Consider the following 14893-nt stretch of genomic DNA (forward strand, 5'->3'; position numbering starts at 1 on the left):
CACAAGGAAAGTTGCCAAATTTTTTGCTGAATTAACAGCCAGATTAGCAAATGCTTTCGTTGGGGCCAATGTAAAGAAAAATTGTCGCCGTTCAAAACGAAAATGCGATGTCAGTGCCCTCCAAGCAACGCTCTCCAATTTTGAATTGTGCCTTTCATATTTTAGGGATCTCTTGCCTTCGTTCAATGGCTTCAAGATATTTGGAAATCCTCTTGATGATGACTTTCCTCGTCTCTTGATATTCGAGGCTTTACATTTCTTTCCATGGTCGCCAACCTCTCTAAAAAATGTGGAACTGCCGGCGGCATTGCCATACTCTAGCTCAAGAGTGATTGTCAGGGGTTCCAAATCCATCGACCCCCCACCAAATGTGAAACATGAATGTGTTTCATCTGAAATGAAAGAAATTGTACATCGAATCACTCAGTTGTTTCATTCACTAAGTTAATTTGATACAGGCGATGAAATTCAGTGCTTGTGCAAAACGTTATCTCTTTCCCACACTGTGATTTTTTCCTGCCAGTTTTGGGACATCTAAAGATCACTTTCAGCCCTCCACTCTACCTGTTAGTCTCTTCATTTTCTGTTAAAAGTACCTATGTACTTTGAACATGGTCGTTTCCACGTCTCGAGCGTGTTATTAATTAGTTAAATTCTAAACTTGAAAACGTTTTGCCTTCCCGGCCTCTTCAAAGGCACAAGAGTGGTATGGGAAAGGAAACTACGATTCAGTACTGTTCATCCCTGCCACACCCAATGAAGAGCTAAAGAAAACGATACAGCAAGAGATCAATAAATCGACACTTAGGATAAAGGTGGTTGAGAAGAATGGAATTTCGATCACGTCCATTCTACAAAGATCCAATCCCATGAAAGAGAGAAACTGTAGACGTGAAGACTGTTTCGTGTGCACATCAAGAGGGAAAGGTGATTGTTCGAGAAACAACATTACTAAATACACCAAATACTGTGGAGAAACAGCCCGCAACGCCTACACGAGAGGAAAAGAACACATGAAGTTATTACACGAGAAAGAACAGAACTCGCCTTTATGGAGTCATTGTCTAAAAGAGCACAATGGCCATATCCAGCAATTCACAATGAACGTCGTGAGAACTTTTCACCGAGACTCAATGAGACAAATAAAAGAAGCAATACATATCAGAAAGATCCCAGAAAGAAAGAGTATGAACGCGAAAGAAGAATGGAATACCGTGTATTTACCACACGCAAGAATTGAAAAGGATTAATTGACATTCAAACATCTACAATTAACGTTCTGCCTCCCATGGGAGACCATGTAGATCTTATGCAAATACAGGTACAAATCCGGAAACCTAAACAATATTAAGAACTGAAGAGGCCGGGAAGGCGAAACGTTTTCAAGTTTAGAATTTAACTAACGTTTCCACGTCGTTTTTAAAGTATTGCTGAATCTCAAGTTAACGTTGGATACCCTTGCAGCGAGCAGCTCGTGTTATTTCTTTTTTTTTCACCGAAAAAAATAAACGCGCTAGAAAACGCTTTGGGCGCTTTTCCACTATGATAAATTTTCTCAACTGAATGGTAGGTGTAGAAAAAAAATGGCAAGAGATAAGCCAATAAGGGAGAAAATGTCTTGCGTTTGTTTTTTGGATCCATTGCTATTATACTGAATAAGTATTTAAACTAAAGTTATTTGAACAGTTCCTAGTTTTCCTCGCGATCTTCACTTTGCTTCGGTGGTTTGTTTAGCTACTAACGCGGGGGAAGTACTAGCAAATCATATCGATTCTTGACTGAAGATAAATCTTCCTTTCAAACGTAACTAATACCCACCAAGTTAAGATGAGTCCTAATGTAAATGGGAAATGAAATTCTAAAAACTGAATTAATTGCAACCCAGAATGATATACACTCTTTCTTTTACATACATTCTTAATTGACCACTCCCCACAGGGGTTTTTGAGGGCCAATGAAACACAACTAACGAAACGACAGAACGTAACAACAACAACTGTTAAGAATCCCAACTGGCCGGAGGCAAACAAGTCGGCTATTTACAAGTGTAGCTGGGAAGTTGAACCAGGGACTACCAGGAACAAATTCAACCAGTGGTCAGAGCGGGTCTTGAAACCGGATCCCTGGAACTCAAGGCAAGCGCCCAAACCACTGGGCCACACTGCCTCCGAAGAGTATTTTCGGCCCAGCTGAATATTCCTATTTTTCTTCCGATTTTAGCCTGAAAATTTTCTTGTAATATTCTAAATTATAGCTTGTGACATTTCCGTTTGAGGATGTATGAGGGTCCCAAATAGGGTTCTTCAATCCCGCTATCCCGACCAAAATTTTCCCTTCATCCCGAACTCCTGAACGCTTTTATCGGCCAATCCCGACCCCGGTCATGACGTCAGAGCATGACGTCCAAAGTCAATTCAACTACAGTTGTTCAAAAACAATAAACAAACTGCTATGAACAATTGTTTATTGATTTTGATCAAGTTAAAATGCCCGACAAACAAGAGGATTTACGATGAAACTATAGTTGATTTAGAATATGCATTGTTAGTCTTTTCCACCAATGTTCATGATCCAATTGATCTAAATTGTAGCATCCGCATCCGCAGTTTTGAAACCGAAATGATGCATGATTGTCCATTATTAGTCGAACTGAATCTGGTCAATAGACTATTTTCGAATTCTCACGGCTGGACTGGATCTAGCATAAAATGGTGGCTAGTGCGGGCAAATCTTTTCACACAGAAATTAATTTGCCCGCACAAGCCTCCATTTCATGCTAGATCTAGTCCAGCCATGGGAATTCGAAAATGGTCTATTTGCTTTCAATTTGTTAAACTCGGTTGTAAGTTTAGATCAGAAACCCATAAGTGTTGAAACGTGTAACGCGCGTTCACAGCTTCCGAATATTCAGTGCGAACTGATTGGTTGAATGTTTCAGTGCTAACTACCATATTTGGAAACCCCTCGCTCTTGTTGTTCCAAATATGGTTCAGAAGCTTGTTTCCCAGCACACAAGGGGCCGTTACACGTTTCAACCCTTTTGGGTTTCTGTTTAGATTTAATTAAGCAGTAGAGAGGTTAAACATCATGTTTTATGAAACGGTGATGATTGCCCGTGATATGAGTGCTGATGTATACGGTCATTCCGAATTAGCATAAAAACACTTCCCGTCAAGCCAAAAATGGCAAACACTGAGAGAAACAGGCGGAAAATGGGCACGTGGTGATCACTCCCGTTTCACGCTTGCCGTATAAATGAAGCTTAAACTCTCTAGTCATTAAAATAATAACTTTAAGTGTTTTCAGCCTTTCGTGTTTTCAGACTTTTCAGTAAAACAACAATGGCTTAGGATATAATTCTGTTATTGCACCTCATAAATCTTCCGATTCGGGAAACCGTTCCGTGAAGGAAGTTGACACTCCGCGGAAGTTGTGCCCGAAATTTCTCTTTCCGCAAGAAAGAATTTCCGCTTTTTCCCTTCTCACAAAAAAGAGCCGTACAACCAATAATATCATGTGCGTCGCGAACAGCGATGTCGGTGCTGTAGGACATTTTCGAAAACCACAGAGTATAATTCTAGACTATGCACTACAGCATAAACGAGACACTTTTTGTAAAAAACGTGATGTGGTTACAGGTAACGAAGGTCGCGAGGCCTTTGTGTAACTGGATCTAATTAAGGCCAAAGATCACGCCATAGGGGTCACAAAAGGTACGTGCTAGCGTGGTGGAGAATGCTCAGCTTAAATTTCCGGTTGTTTCCGTCGTTGACGACGGCGAAAGTTGAGCTTATTTTAAAAATTTCATTGCAGAAAATCCCGGATCTCGGGGCTTTTAAGTGACGATTTCCCGGATCCCACTTCGTAATAACGCTAAATCCCGCGTCCCGTACAAAAACGGAATCCCGAATCCCGCTCCCATATTTGTTTAGAACCTCGAATCCCGCTCTCCAAAAAGGCCAGATCCCGGATCCCGAAAACCCTATTGGGAACCCTCAAGTGTTAGGTGTCCAGATCTCTATGGCGAAAATTTTGCGGTAATTTTGTTCATGTTTTTTGCATTGTACATATTTTGTACTGCACAAATACATCACATGTACCGCCCATCATTGAACATTTGGCTTTCGCTAGTAAAGAGTGTTTCGTTTGTTGGCTAGTTTTGCCGTTTAGAGCAAGGAATAATTTTATACAGTTAAGTAAAACATATCATTGTATTGTATTTACAGATTTTCAACGCACGAAATTATATTCTTTTCACAATTTCAGCCTCAGGTTTATGCTTAAAATATTCTTGAAATTTCGCAAATTTCAGCCTCGATATTTTTATAATATATATATTCCATATTATGAAAAAGAAAGTGAGACAGAAAAAAATGCCGAAACAAACTTCTCCTCTGTGGTTTAAAAACACTTCAATGTTTTCACCTGTCTCGTAGAACATTTTTGAATTCTGTCCGTCGACCTCCTAAATGAGTTTAATTGTCAACTGAATAAAAAAAAAAGAAATGTATTCTACAACAAATATGGAATGTTTGAACTGGCACCACCACATCTTCCATCATCGGTTTCTTTAGAGTTTACTACCTTTCTCTCTCTTTCTCACGCCAATAGCTTGAAAATCCACTTATTCAAAGTATTGTGCACGAAGCTAAATGAACTGAATACAAATTTGTGGAATTAATCCGAAACCCTACATGGTTGTGTCAGGATGCAAATTTCTTTTACTTTAACGTCCAAAATTACACTACTTTTCAAGGTAGATCTCCATAAATAAGGAACAAGCTAGATTTGAATTGAGCTACACGAGTTTAAAGGAGTTTCTATGGCTAGCTCCAGTAGAAAAGTAATTTTAAAAAAATGTCTTTAATAAATGAACAAATCTCCAACTTAAAATAAATTCTGTTATTAAATGAAACCATCAAAGGACTGAAAAAATTAGCATAGCCTGACAGTGATCAAAGGATAAAATAATGAATTCTGAAATGACTGCCTCGCTGCATATTTACGGTGTGACAGAGTTTCCAAATTGTGAGACTTTGAACTCGAAACGGAAAGCTCGTGAAAAGCACGGAAGCTCTAAGCAAAGGATCTCTCATACCTTATGGATCGGATCCTTACAAATATATTTGCGAAACTAGCGATGCATATATGTTATAATTTGGAATTCAGTCACTAAATGTGTAAAAAAATTATTTTATAGACGAACCGAGTAACATCAGAAAAACAGCTCATAAATATCTTTAATTGGAGATGGTGCAACAATATTTTGGCAGTATTATTCATCAATACAATTCAGTGCGTTTCCCTGGAACTTCTTTTCGATGAAATATAACGATATCGGCCGAAGCTCGCTCCGATGTCTTCTATAAATAGGCCAAAAGTTCCATCATCGATGTTGTCTGAACATCACACAACAATCGATTAAACCCAAATTTATTCAACTTCGATCATTGTTTTATCGTACTGAAGATATGTCCTTGCTTTTAAGACCCGTGCACGGGCTTATGTTAATATAAATTACAACAGGATACAACACTGAGAATTATTCTTACCTCGATTTCGAAGATATAAAACGAGCAGACCCAAACAGTAACATATATAGAGCTGTGAATCTCGCATTACTAGAGTTTGGTGGTTTGACAACAATGGGACAACATTCTTCTGGGTTTACAAGACATTTATGTTCCGATCCTCTAAATAGGGAAGCTCACTGGTCAACTGGCACAGCGGTTTTCAATGAAGGCATTTAATTATGGTTTTCTGTTTGATTGATGGAAACTCCATTGGCAACCGCAACTTACAGGTGATAACAGGTGACCGTTACCATCGAAACAGTCACCAATTCATTCCAAATTTCTGCCAAACATGTTTACACAGAAACAGCTTTATCAAACTGAGCGAAAGAGGGTTAATAGCTTTGTTACCGATGGTATCACAACTAACACATAGACTACACTAATACGAACTGACTGTATCCAAAGTCTTACAGAGAGGGTAGTTTTCGTGCTGTTTTTAGAACTAATTTATCAGAAAACAAAGCATTTAAACCAATGGCCGTTGAAATCAACCTTATTATCTGGGAGGAAAAATTGTCCTTTAAATCAAAACCAAGCGTTTTATTGGACAATGTTACGCAATGAGTTTCCGTTTGTTTAGTGGTGGCTGTTTGTTGTTCGATAAATTGACACTCTAGTTTCCACGGAAACGTTCTGAATGGGTTTCAAAAGAAAGTGTGAAGCAATTCATTGCTTTATATGGTATATTTGTGCCTGTGACTGCTCTCAGATTATTCCGTTGAACTGTTGCACCAAGATTTTCAACTCTGAAAGCAAACCGAATCAAGAATCATCCAGTTAAATTTAGCATTAATTCAACCAGAATGTTTCGCCGTTCCCACAAAATCTTTTATTATTTTGTTCTTGTTGTTGTACTTCAGATATCAATATCGAATAATAAGATCTGAAACAATAGCAACGCATACAATGGTAATTGTAACCGCTTGCCCGCTACATCTTTCTGCAGCCATTCGTTTTCGCACAAGTCATGCCAGCATTGGTAATGATACAACACAATGCTGCATCGCTGTCTTGATGTGGAAGGCTTGGTATTTCTCTTCCCAAAAATCGAAGCAGACGCATTAATCAAATATGCCAAGAGAGGATGAGGTAAGAGAACGGATTACCCACGCGCTGGCAACACGACCGTTATTGACTGCCCGGTCACAAGTCAACAACGGTCGTGTTGCCAGCGCGCGGTCAAATTCAAATGGACCAATCAGAGTTGAGGGTGAAACCACCTTGCGAGTTTCTGTTGTTGACTGCCCGGTCACAAGCCTCTGAGGAAAGCCGAAGAGGTGAATTTTCAGGCAAAGTTTTCGTTCTTTACGAGTCTTTCGGCCGCCGAAACACACGTATTTGGAGTGAAATTTATTGGGCTTTATGGAACTGTTGTTTTTATTGCGATTCGGGACTTTTCCTGTTGAGGAGAAAACGATTTGTGGAGTGAGGTCTGGCCTGCGATGGATGGAGTGGTCGGCCTTCCTATTATTTCAGTAACGGCCTTCCGGATGACTTCACTAAACGGCTTCAGAATGGCTCGAAACTTGGCAAAAGAGACAAGTTCGTCACACATTTGAGGTAGGAAAACTTTATTTCAAATGAGATAGTTATTTAAACAATTTTTTTACGATCGGTGATTTTCCCATACAATTCTCTATATACACAAACTGTCGCATACACCACGTATTTTCAGCTTGAGGAGCCTGTGGATTACCATACATATGCATGAGCCTCTTCTGATGGTTATTTTAAAACTCTAATTTTAGCTACGCAGCTATTTTTAGAGGCACCTGATTGTAATGACGTAATAAAATTTTAAATATGCTCATGCAGCGAGGAAAAGAGAACTTAAAATAACTTTGCGCAACTAAAAACATATTGGACATGGGGATTTGTTCGCTTACCTTATCCTCTCTTGAATATGCTTACGAATTTCAAAGTTTAAGTAAGTAAACAGTATGAAAGAGCAAGTTGGGTTTTCAACGAAGATAAGTATTACTGATAAAAGAGGTTAACTGACCTTATTTCAGTAAACCTAACCCTAACATTAGTCGGTAGAGTAGCGGTGATCTAACCTGAAAGTCGTGAGTTCAATGCCCACCCTGGTCAGAATTTTTCTCTGTCCTTTTGTGGGCCCATTTCCATTAGTGGGGCTAACGCTCACATGGTTTATATGGGGTACGAGACAAGCTGACTTCATATTAGACTCTAATCAGTTAAGTCTGTTGAAATATAAGTGCTACACGGCCAACGTTTGTAAAAACGTAACCCTTCCTTGTACTTGTACATGTTCATTGCCGTGACTTTAACATCTTCAGTTCCCACGGCCTGCTCCCTTCTAACCTTGTAACTCAGTCGGCAGAGCAGCGGTGATCTAACTGGAAGGTCATGGGTTCAATTCCACCCTCTGTCCTTGTGTGGGCCCATTACCATTAGTAGGGCTAACGCTCACATGGTTCATATTGGGTACCAAACTAGCACTTCACATTGCAATCTAATCACTTATTTCATTAGGGTGTACTCCCATATAAGAAAACAGTAATTTTATATTCAAGAAATTTTATACAATCAGCTTAAAGGCCCATTCTGCGATAGACAACCTTGAACCCAGCCCTCTACAAAACTGCCTCTTGATTTGTGCGGACGCTCCCTTCTGTACAAGGAATTAGGCCTGTTTCAAACGTCGTGCTAGTGTCGTGCTAAGTTCGCACGACTCTGACAAGACCTTAGCAGGACTTGGTTTCAGAAGTCGAAATTGTTTCGGTCGAACTATGAAAACAATGAAAATAGACCAGGGGTTGTCCAAATAAGGGGTGTTCTGGGGAAAACGCCATCATAATTATGTAAGCCATATGTAGCCGTAAGAGTCTCGTTTAGGGTTTCACGCAAAGGAGAATATGGTCTCTTTTACGGGTCAAAAAATCCTGGGAGAAGCCCAGATTGGTCTCCTTTAACAGTAGGCCTTTAGGAGTTTAATTCAAAATTTCCGACGAGCATCCCCCCTGCCCCCCTTCAAATGCATATCTCGGCACGGTAGTAGGACAACGTTTGCAACCAAGTCGCGCTACTGCCGGCCGTGTGGCACGACAGAGCTTGTCGTGCTACACGGCAGTGGCGCGACATCGTTTCAAACGTACCACACAGGTACCACGCATGTAAACTGTCTTTCCCTCTTGCATTTACTACAAACGCATCTCCATGCTTCATTGTGAAGCGCTCGAAATAGCAAGGTAGTCTGCAGTTTTCTGATCGAAATCCATTTAATTTCACAGAATATTCTCCCCCGAGGATCTTCAAAACATTCGTTATTTCCCTGACTTAATTTTGTTCAAAATTTTCTCGAGCGATACTTGGCCATTTATGGAAGTAGATGCTACAAATTCCCGGACAACAACAACAACAACAACAAAGGCACGCAATGTAAGGTGGGTGGGTCAGATTCTTTGAGCTTTTTTATTCATTAAATTAAAAGTGACCCCACAAACATCCCAGCAATATTTTCGGGAACTCTTACACTAGCCTCTGAGATCCATAGCTTTAATACCAGATTTGAGACTAATTTTAATATCTATAGACCAAGTATAAGTAATAATTATGGTGCTACTACTTCTTCTTTGCAGCATCAAAAATCTGGAATCTATTCCCATAGAACTAAAAATGTCTACCCCTATGAATCTCAGAAGTTTAAACGTTTCAAGTACATTAGGAGATTTGTTCATACACGTATTTTATTTAATGAGCGAACAGTAAGCTCTTTCACTGTGACCTCCAAATGTTTTCGTTGATTGCCGGCCTCCTTATAGACCCATATTACTCGATGTCCAAACCAGCGCCCTGGTCCAAGCAAAAGATTTTGCCCGTCTAACCTCTCATTCAGTGTGAGGCTAGACGGGAACGGGCAATCCAAAGACAAAGCCTTTATTCCCCACGGACTCCAAAATGGCCGCCGAGTGATAAAGGTGAATTGGTGGACCACTTTCATCCACCAACATGGCATCTCCACACAAAACTCTATAAAGTTGCGTGCAACGCTTCGACAAATAACTCAGAAACAATGTACTACACAGACCTGATAATTGGCGGGGTGGTTTACAAATCTGTGTCCTGCAACAATCCAAGTTCTTGGCCTTTTTCAATTTCATTGAACGGTTTCGAATTTATTTTTTTGTTGCGTGACAGAGAAATGCAGGTATGCAGTAGACTTTTGTTCGATTTTAAAGGGACGTATACAAAACATGGACCCCAGGTCCATGGATCACCCCTGTGGACCCGGTCCATGGACCCCTTCATGGACCCGGTCTATGGACCACCCCTGAGAAAAATCTTTTAGAGAAAGAGAGAAGCGATCCTCGCACTTAACGGGACAATTTCAGCAATTGTCTCTTAATAGACAGCTGAAAAATTTAGGTGGAACCCATGATCACTGCGATGTGAGGATGGTTGGGCGCACTGGCCAATTTTTTGGGCTCGTTTGTTCCGGTGAAGGACTCGATGAATGAAATGAATGTAGCATTGTCTAAAAGTGACAATTGCTTAACTCAGTAACCAGTAGCCCATAACTATAAGCGAACAATAGCCCTATATTTCTGTTAAGAATGAGAGCAGCAGCCATAACCGGGTGTGTTTTTACATTTTTATTTTTTGCGGAAAAGGTAGTCCGTACAGATCGTAGCTACAATAGTCTTCATGGATGTTAAATGCCGTGACATCATGTAGATCGTCGTCATAGGCTCCAGCTTACATTATCCAGATAAGTGCGAGCATCGCTTCTCCTTAATTCGTCCCAAGATTTCTCTGCTTGTAACTTTACAAAATAAGGGGTGGTCCATGGACATGGGGTGCATGTTTTGTATACGTCCGATTTTTAAGTGCCTTCGGTTTCGACAAAAAAATAGGCAAACGAATCATGCTGTAGCGTGACTCATTTTCTGAGAGACCCTGGAAACGAGGATGTATCCATGGTAGTAACAGAGGTAATGCACCAGAAAACTTTACATGCTACAAAGGAAATTTTTTAATTAGCTGCCTTGTATCTTGTAGCCAAGCTCCATTTTAAAGTGGGTGTAAAGCTAAAAGGTACGTATGAGCGAATAGTGTTTTCCATACCCAGTGTAGTTTGATCATTTTTTAATCAGCTGCATTCGCTATCACATCGTCACTGATCGTGTCTTTCGCGGCACCTGCTCTCTTTGCTTTCTCCTTAGTGAAATTGTTTTCTATTTGAGTTCCATGAATGATTTGGAGGACAATTGTGTCCTGTATACATTGTAAAAACTGAACCGAACGTTGTTGGATCCAATCCGTAACCTATCATAATCCTCAAACCAGGAATCAAATCCTGTTGTACCCGTAATCGTAAGCATTCTGTTGGCTTTCGATCCGCATTACTACATTCGTCTAAAATATATGTTACCGAACTTTTCCATCCTCAGCCTAATATTAGATTTTATAGTTTATTTTTTGGAGTTTTGAGTGCCACTTTGCAGAAGTCTTTTTGTTGCCATTATGTGCAGAATTTGATATGTGTATTTCACAAAATTAATAATGAAATAAAAAATAAAAATGAAATACTACAATAAATTGCTAGAGATAGTAAAATGGTAAGCATTAAAGTGCTAATATGTCGCTTCATGTTTTTTCTTCAGATTTCAAAATTAGTGTGTTTACTAAACATATGACTGGCAAAATTTTGAGCTTTGATTTTTGTTTAGGTTTCACAGTCCACCATTGACTCCCAGGGGTTCCCCATTGACGAGTAAAATTGTCTGGCCGGTTTAGGCTGGTTTGGGTGTGAAAGGGTTAATGGGGACATTATTTTGTCCTTGATCCAGCTTTCTCAAGATTTTAATTAACGTCAGTATCGGTAACGGCAGACCATTAAATAGGAAAATTCCAGTTAAAATAAACAGGTGTCTTTTTGAAATCAAGGCTTGGATCACTTATTGTTTAGTAAACACAGTTCTAAAATAAAAAAAAGAAAAAAATTATTTATTTGGTCCTGCATGTAGCACTTTAAAAAGTGTGGAATTTTCAGAAATCTATTTGGCTCAGGCCCCAGTTGTTCAAAGGCCAGATAACTTTCTGCAGTGGACAAGTTATTATCCATCATTTTCAATCTCTGCAAAGATTTCAGTATTTACGTACACTAGCTGTGAAAATGCACGCTCTAAGCACATCTACATGTAGTTAATATAGAATTGTTATATTAGTGTAATTATACTAAAACAGTTAAGTTGAAGGCTGAGACTGATAATTGGCTACTCAAACTCCAAATATTCTTTGCTATTCAGGAGGATTTGCCCCCAAGAATGGTGTAATCATTGCAGGAAGAAATGAGTTAAAGTCATCTCTTTGTGCTCGATTATCTCACTGTTTCAGTATATACTAAAACAACTATTCACCTCTATGTCAGTGGTTAGTGGTGAATATTTGCCTTGCCACTTCACGGATTGTAAAATCCACCACTAGCTACATGTACCTCCACTTCGGTGAGTAGTTGTTAACTCTGGACAGTGATTAATATCCACTGGATAAAGTTATCCCGCCTTTGAACAACTGGGGCCTGCTGCGTGGTAACTTGTGCAACCTCAGGGTATCAGGAACTCAAGAATTATCCTCCAGTGGAAGAAAATAAGTAAATTAAACATTCTGTTCATTAAGGCCTACATGTATAAATGTATTGATGCAAACAGCTAAGTTTAGAGCAGGAAATACAGCTGTATCAACAAGTACATGTACAACTGTAAATAATTATGTTTGCATGCAAAATGTGTTTGGTAGTAACAATTCCAATGGTAAAAGGGCTGGGGCATAGAAATCAACTGTTGAATTTTAGGCTGTTTTTTTAATTGTTTTCAAAATGAATAACTGGCTGAGATTTTGCATGAGGCTAAGAATTTTACTTAGAAAGATAGAGTTTTTTCAATCTCATTTGTGCTTCATTTTCAAGAAATAGCATATGGAAAAAACTGCCAACTATGTCTTTCAAATAGGAAATAAAGCAACCAGAACCAGTGCTAGAGCCAGTGGCTCAGTCAGTAATTTGTGTTGCAATGCAGTATAAGGCATTTCAGAGCACCTTGTAATCAGCTTTGACCCTCTTACATCCTCTAAGTCATAGGACTCTTAATTTTACGTAATTTGATTGTTCTTCCTCAAAACTGGCGAAATTTTGGCACATATAAATTAACTTAATTGGTACAGCAAGTATCATGGTCTGTGCAAGTTTTCTTTGAAGTACATTCATCTGTGAAATATATATATTTATAATTATTATATAGACAGGAGTGTTTTACTGGAAAATACACCATTCATAAAATTCATACGAAACTACATCAGGGACCAGCATGGCATATTTTCCATATCCTCACAGGAAAGACATTGATGACATCATTTCCCACCTTTGCATGGTTGTTTGTGAACAACAGTCAGTCATGGAGTTCTCTGAAGCTGACGTACAATCCTTCTCTGAGAAACAAGAAATTTCTAACTAGAAGAATAAAATTTCATACATGTACAACTTAAAATTATTCAATGAGTTCCTTGCATATGAAGAAGAAATACGAAAATTGAAGAAATTCTTGCTGCCGAGCTGCAAGAATTTGCGATGAAATTTGTGCTTGGTGTTAGAAAGGAAAATGGTGAGTAAAACACTCCTGCCTTGTTCTTGCCATTCGAACATAAAATTTGTATCTTCTCACCACTGTTGTCCTCTCTCTCTCTATATATATATTATATTTTTTATGTTTGACTAGTTATGCAGACCAAAGGATCAGAACCAGATTTCTCTGTGCCATGGCATCTTAGCGATGTTGTTCTTATTGTTGAGGATAAAAAGTTTCATGTTCACAAGGGTACTTTATCAATGTGGTCACCTGTCTTTGAGAAAATGTTCTGTGGAGAATTCAAAGAGAAAACAGCCAGTGAAATACCACTTCCAGGAAAAAAAGCCGCTGAAATAAGGGAGATGTTGCTTGTTATTTACCCGACATCAAAATCAGTCAATGAAGAAAACTGCTATTACCTGTTATCCTTAGCCAGAGAATATCAAATGGAGCAGCTGACAGAGCGCTGTGAAAAGTATCTGTTGCAGAGAGAGAAAACACCCCATCAAGCAATTGACTTTCTTGTTTTGGCTAATGAATTTCCTATGGAGGAACTGTGCAAACAGTGTGTAGAAATTGCCAAGCACATTTCAATCACAGAATTGCGGCGTCATGAGAAGTATGCTTTGGTTGCACCAGAAAATGGAAAGCAGTTAGCTGAACGACGGGTGGAATTACTTGAAAACAAGCTACTTGCTGGAGAACAGAAGGTGAATGCAGTGAAAAAAGAGGTCAAAGATGCAGGTGAATGGGCACTTAGAGAGATTGCACGGAGTTTGTATCACAAGAAAAACCCTGAAGGAAGACTCTCTCCACGTGCACTTAGTGACTGTATAAAACTTATAGAGGAAGCAGCTGTGGAGAGCAGTGAAATAAATGTCATTTTACAGTTACTGCAACAACGTCTTAGAGGTATTTATGAACCATTCCGTACAGTGTAGAACCCACAAGAAGAAGGGTCTTACCTTAGGAGACTGCCGGATTCAATTATTGAACACTTAAAAGAAAAGAATAATAATATTACAACATTAAATAATTTATGTCATTGATTAGGAATGATAGGAGTCATCATACAGTAAGTTCCCAAGTGTTGTGGCAGAAGAATTGTGGAATATTGGTTTTATTAAACCTGAAAATTGAATGCAGCCTTACTTGTGCTTATATGTTGAAAGTCTTATTTCTTGAAACAAAAAAAGTTCAAATCAGATAAAAACAATACCAGGGCAAGGTAAGTTCATTTCCAGTCAACTTGCAAAATAGACCTTTTTCGCTTGTACATTTTGTTTTCCCAATACAGTTCATGTCATAGTACTCGGGAGGTTTGGTCCTTTCTTTTTTCTTTTGTATGTAAATCCAGCCACCGCAGTTTACGGGGATAACCCCGGATCAAAATTGGATTGATGATGATGATGATGATGCAGACATACTCATGCTTACATGCACTATTTTTAATGAGCAAAACAATGACTAATCCTGAGTATTATCACATGATTTGTATTGGGAAAACAAAATGTACAAGTGAAAAAGGTCTATTTGGGTTAGTTTTGTGCAAAACTGAAAATTGGCCGAACATTGTCACTTACTAGGTTTTTGCTTCCAGCCCTACATTATTGTAATGTATCCTTAATCTCCAATTTTTTATGGTTTTGACAATGATAAACACATCTATGCAAATAAAGAAAGTTTGAATGATGTTTGTGCCATATTGTTGTTGTTCACAGTAGTTAATAG

The 14893-nt window shown here is 38.9% G+C and overlaps 2 protein-coding genes across 4 annotated transcripts in view; one reads left to right on the top strand and one right to left on the bottom strand.

Annotated features, from left to right (window-relative positions):
• Positions 1 to 5705, bottom strand: part of LOC138055770 (uncharacterized) — a 53539-nt gene extending 47834 nt beyond the window's left edge. For all 3 annotated transcript variants that reach the window (XM_068901724.1, XM_068901768.1, XM_068901673.1), the window contains exons 1-2: positions 5553 to 5705; positions 1 to 392 (exon numbers count right to left, since the gene is read on the bottom strand). The exon at positions 1 to 392 is cut by the window's left edge and continues 1773 nt beyond it. In XM_068901724.1, the coding sequence (XP_068757825.1) occupies positions 1 to 392; positions 5553 to 5619 (459 nt within the window). In that variant the 5' untranslated portion in view covers positions 5620 to 5705. The remainder of the gene's footprint in view (positions 393 to 5552) is intronic.
• A 4793-nt stretch (positions 5706 to 10498) lies between these two features.
• Positions 10499 to 14307, top strand: LOC138055254 (BTB and MATH domain-containing protein 36-like). Its single transcript, XM_068901259.1, has 2 exons — positions 10499 to 10634; positions 13313 to 14307. The coding sequence occupies exon 2, from the start codon at positions 13315 to 13317 to the stop codon at positions 14101 to 14103; it is 789 nt and encodes a 262-aa protein (XP_068757360.1). The 5' UTR covers positions 10499 to 10634; positions 13313 to 13314; the 3' UTR covers positions 14104 to 14307.
• Positions 14308 to 14893: the final 586 nt, after the last annotated feature.

This window comes from Montipora capricornis, chromosome 1 (assembly GCF_036669925.1).
Source record: "Montipora capricornis isolate CH-2021 chromosome 1, ASM3666992v2, whole genome shotgun sequence".
In the NCBI taxonomy this organism is placed as follows: Eukaryota; Metazoa; Cnidaria; class Anthozoa; order Scleractinia; family Acroporidae; genus Montipora; species Montipora capricornis.

Excerpts from the sequence above, each read along its gene's own strand:
- LOC138055254 (XM_068901259.1), top strand. The coding sequence starts at position 13,315 with ATGCAGACCAAAGGATCAGAACCAGATTTCTCTGTGCCATGGCATCTT.